Source organism: Salvia hispanica, chromosome 3 (genome assembly GCF_029641045.1).
Source record: "Salvia hispanica isolate PSC_SH4W2 chromosome 3, Shi_PSC_v1, whole genome shotgun sequence".
Taxonomy (NCBI): Eukaryota; Viridiplantae; Streptophyta; class Magnoliopsida; order Lamiales; family Lamiaceae; genus Salvia; species Salvia hispanica.
In genome coordinates, this window is record NC_142694.1 from 27,563,127 (window position 1) to 27,568,258 (window position 5,132).

Consider the following 5,132-nt stretch of genomic DNA (forward strand, 5'->3'; position numbering starts at 1 on the left):
ATTTCAATTTCAACGCTTCATTCGTTCAATAATAAATATCATACTTGAGTGATGACATAATATTTTAGAAGATATTGTTTCGTGTATAATAAGTGGAGAGAAAATTTTATTTTTATAGAGAGGAATTTTTCTAAAATAAGGTGATACTATTTTTTATGGAATAATTTTTTTTAAAAAATGTGACATATATTTCTGAATAGAGGAAGTATCTTAATAAAAAAAACATTAATATAGTTAGATCTAGATCTATATAGCGTAGTATTAATAATTATAATTATGTTTTCATAATGCACGAACAAACTCGCAATGGAGTTATTTAAATAAAATTAAAATATACTGATATTTTATTTTTTTATTTTCTAGAATGATAATGCGACATTCACATTCCTCTCTTCAAAACCCAAGACAAGAACAAGAACCCCCACATTCCTCTGCCGCAATTCCACCAGAAGCGATGCCATGTTTCTGCACCAAAAACTAATAAACAAATATGCACGAAACATCGACTAAGTTGTTGGTGGAAAGCAGATGATATGATTGAGTTAGTTCGAATATGAAAGAATTACTGCGTTGGAAAAAGTGAAGTGGGGTGCGTCGTGGGCTCTGTTTGTTTTCAGTTTACCTTTAAGATTAAAGCAACTCCCAACATCCATCGATCTACTCTTCACGTTTCATGTCTCAGTGGGGCTTCCATCTTCAACTCTCCACTCCCTTCTGCTTTTATTTCTAATCAAACCCCATTTGTCTTCCAGCCACCAGATTTCATATGGCTTCCCTCACAAAAGTCCAGATTTTGTTTCTTTGCCTCTGTGTTTTTCTTGCTCCATCATTTTCTTCCAAGGTAATGATGCCTTTTTTTGTGTAGTTATGGAATTGTTTCTGATTTTGGTGGATAAAAATGGTGTCTTTTATTGTTTAGTTGTATGTGGTGTACATGGGCAGCGGAGGTGGTGATGGCCCAGATGAGATTTTGAGGCAGCACCATCAAATTCTTAATGATCTTCATAGGGGGAGGTTGGTTAATTGTTCACCCTCTCATTACTTCTGCATTTACTGCCTCACTGTGTTTGTCCTCATCAATTGATTGCTTTGTATGTGTGTGTGTTAATGCAGTGTGGAAGAGGCCAAGGCTTCTCATGTGTATAGTTATAGGCATGCTTTCAGAGGCTTTGCAGCCAGGTTGACTGAGGAGCAAGCTTCTCAAGTTGCAGGCAAGTACTTGATTCTGCTTAAATGCTAGTACTCATGATTAAGATCAACCTAATACAGTGACTGATTTATTGAAATTGTACTTTTCTCAAATTTAAAGCCTATGTCCTACTAATAGTGTTGGTGTGGTTGGGATTAATTAATGAAACTCAGAAATGCCGGGAGTTGTGTCGGTTTTCCCCAACACTAGGAGGAGCCTCCACACCACTCATTCTTGGGATTTCATGGGCCTCCTTGGTGAAGAAACTATGGAGGTTCCTGGTTATTCCACCAAGAACCAAGTTAATGTCGTCATTGGTTTCATTGATACAGGTAACATTATCATTTGCTTCATCCACAATTTTCGAATTCCACAGGATTTTGGTTATCTTCTTATGGCCTTTTGCACAAGTTTATACACTGCAAGACTATTTTTGATGTCTCATTTTGCTGATTTTGGTTATGTTATTATGGCCTTTACTGCTTTTCTGATGTTGGCAACAAAAACTGGATATATAGTTTTTCATTTTAGAACATGAAGGCGCTATACATGATTGAATTCTTGATTCCTTGTCCCACCTTTCCACTCGAATAATAGAACTTGGCGTTCATGTAAAGAGTCTAATTACAGGTATTTGGCCGGAGTCCCCTAGTTTTAGTGATGCAGGCATGCCCCCTGTGCCGGCTGGATGGAAGGGACGTTGCCAGCCAGGGGAAGAATTCAACTCTTCCATGTGCAACAGGTTGAGTACATCTGGCTTCTTCTTCTTCACCAATCATTGCATATATTTCATCGTTCGTTGTACTGAATTGCATGGGGTAATATGTCTTTCTTGTAGGAAAGTGATTGGTGCAAGATACTACCTGAATGGCTATCAAGCGGAAGAAGAGCAGGAGAAGATAGTATCATACAGATCTGCAAGGGACAGTGTTGGACACGGGAGTCATACCTCGTCAATTGCTGCAGGTCGATTTGTTGATAACATGAACTACAGCGGGTTGGCAGCGGGTGGAGCCAGAGGGGGTGTTCCGATGGCTAGGGTTGCTGTATACAAGACCTGTTGGAGGTCTGCTTGCTATGACGTTGACTTGTTGGCTGCATTTGATGATGCCATTAGGGACGGGGTGAATATCATATCCCTATCTTTGGGCGGTGATTCTCCACAGGGAGATTATTTCAGTGATGCCATTTCCATCGGGGCCTTTCATGCTGTCAGCCATGGAGTGGTGGTGGTTGCTTCAGCCGGAAATGAAGGGACTCCGGGGTCTGTAACGAATCTTGCTCCTTGGATTATCACTGTGGGAGCTAGTTCCACAGACAGAGACTTCACATCTGATATTGTTCTTGGAAATGGAGCTCATTTTTCGGTAAATCACAATCTCCTGAATTCCAAGTGCTGTCGAGTAATTCATTCAATCCTCAACAAGTCCTTTTTGTTCAACAGGGTGAGAGTCTAAGTATTTCAAAGATGCACACCTCAGCTAGTATCATATCCGCTGCTGAAGCTTACGGAGGATACTTCACTCCTTACCAATCCAGGTGAAGCCGAAAGGTAGTTTGTTGTGAGTACGTTCAGCATATCTATTTTCCACGTAGAATCTCAAGTTGCTTTAGTCTTTTGTGTTCATACCAGTTACTGTTTGGAGAGTTCCTTGAATATCACGAAGGTGAAAGGTAAAGTTCTGGTTTGTCGTCATGCTGGGAGCTCCACAGAGTCGAAGCTTGCAAAAGGCACTGTAGTGAAAGATGCCGGTGGAGTTGGAATGATCCTCATTGATGAAGCTGATAAAGATGTCGCCATTCCTTTTGCAATCCCAGCAGCCATTGTTGGAAATAGAGTTGGATATAGGATCTTATCTTACATAAAAAAATCAAGGTTTGCTCTCTCTCCCTCTCTCCCTCTGTCTGTCTGTCTGTCTGTCTCTAATTATAACCTCCTTTCTAACTCACTTATTTTTGTAACAGGAAACCTACATCAACAATTATGTCTGCCAAGACTATTATAGGATCTCGATCTGCACCTCAAGTTGCTCCATTTTCTTCAAAGGGTCCGAACGCGTTGACTCCTGAAATCCTTAAGGTGAAATGATGGATTCTTTTGCTTCCTTTTTGGCTGCTTCTTTTTGTTACTCGTTGAGTATTTGGTCATAACAGGCTCGTTTCTGTGGCCTATTTGATGAATTTGTAGCCCGATGTTCTAGCTCCGGGACTCAATATCCTGGCTGCCTGGTCCCCAGCAACCGCAAAAAGGAACTTCAACATACTCTCTGGAACTTCCATGGCTTGCCCTCATGTAACAGGAATAGCAGCCTTGATCAAGTCCGTGCACCCGTCTTGGTCCCCGTCTGCCATCAAGTCTGCTATTATGACAACTGGTAAAAAACACTGGAGTTTCAAATTTCAAATAAGTATATGCATTTTGCTAAAATTTGGTATGACGTCGCTCAATGCCTGCACTATAAGCACGTTCTTGGATTAAAGAACGTAACTTTTAACTTTTTTATGCAGCTACGACATGGAACAAGCACCGGAAACCCATTAGGGCAGGCCCTGATGGCCGGAAGGCGAATCCATTTGACCTGGGGTCAGGCTTTGTGAGGCCAAAACAAGTCCTCGATCCTGGTCTGGTATATGATGCAACACCCTCTGACTACAAAGCTTTCCTCTGCTCGATTGGCTACAGCGACAGGAAACTGCAGCTGATCACAAGAGACAACAGCACTTGCAGTAGTGAAGTATCAACATCGGCCCTCAACTATCCTTCCATCACGGTCCCGGATTTGAAAAGCTCGTTTTCAGTGATCCGGACAGTGACAAATGTTGGGAGGCCGCGGAGTGTCTACAAAGCAGTGGTGTATCCCCCAACCGGTGTCAATGTTACTGTGGTGCCTAAGAGGCTGGTATTTTACAGGTACGGCCAGAAGATCAGCTTCACAGTTAAATTCGAGGCGACTGCTCCAACCAGAGACTATGTGTTCGGGTCGTTATCATGGAGGAGCAGGAGGTCGTGGGTGACCACGCCATTGGTAGTCCGTGCCTTGAGTTCGAGGTCGGGTTTACAGATGTAGGCTGCGCGCTCGGGTTGGATATGAAGGTGAAGAAGGTGTAGAGCCAAATGGAGTTGAAGATTAAAATTTTGGTTTGCAACATTTGATTCGTGAATAGGGTTGTTTAGAACTAGGAAAAGAGTAGGATATTCATTGCACCCACTTCTTGTATTACAAATGTTGTTTGAAGTATTTATCTTATTGTTAGTAGTGAGTATAATGTGTTGTTGCTCCTGTAACATTTCTGACTACTAAAAGAGTATAAATACAATCACTATTTTTTACAAAAATAAAATAAAATAAAATAAAACAGTATTCACTTTTGTGTATTATAAAAAACCTTTTTTACAATATGTTTGCGAATTTGTTGAGATTGATGGTTTAATTTTCTGTTTCGAATTATAAGTGATAACTAACTTAATTTTAGGTCTTGACACAACATAAGGTTACAAATCTTGAAATGCGAGGCATGCTTTCATCACAAAAATCTCCCTTGGTCACATATTATAAGTTTTCTATTTTATGGCTTGTGAGAACAAAATAATCAAATTCAAAATTAGTAGTGACTTCAAAATGATGCATCAACAAGACTTTTAAAACAAAATCTCCTACCGTTTCCAGATGAAATACATACAGATCACTCACAAAAATAACAAATGATATGATAAAACAAAGTACTCCCACATCAACAAAGCCAAAGACAACAAGCAAGAAACAATGAATATAACACCAAATTATAATCACAACCTATCACAAACCAAAGAGTCAGCCACTCCAACCAAAAATTAGAACTAAGGATGTATTGTACCTTACAAATGAAATAACAATAGTAGGTACTAGTATTACTATATCGAAGGATTTTATATTTAATTTTTCGAGCTACTATGTACTCCATA

General features: G+C 39.9%; 1 protein-coding gene across 2 annotated transcripts; it reads left to right on the plus strand.

The window, feature by feature from the left end:
• Nucleotides 1-391: 391 nt before the first annotated feature.
• LOC125216995 (subtilisin-like serine-protease S) lies at nt 392-4,456 on the plus strand. Of its 2 annotated transcripts, XM_048118809.2 has the most exons (12): nt 392-589; nt 753-841; nt 920-1,014; nt 1,114-1,211; nt 1,363-1,521; nt 1,820-1,931; nt 2,028-2,556; nt 2,634-2,728; nt 2,823-3,065; nt 3,155-3,269; nt 3,378-3,564; nt 3,698-4,456. In XM_048118809.2, exons 2-12 carry the CDS (start codon nt 767-769, stop codon nt 4,255-4,257), a joined length of 2,268 nt encoding a protein of 755 aa, XP_047974766.1. In that variant the 5' UTR covers nt 392-589; nt 753-766; the 3' UTR covers nt 4,258-4,456. The 2 variants fall into 2 exon arrangements, with proteins under 2 accessions (XP_047974766.1, XP_047974762.1); XM_048118805.2 differs by having other exon boundaries at nt 392-841.
• The last annotated feature ends 676 nt before the right edge of the window (nt 4,457-5,132 follow it).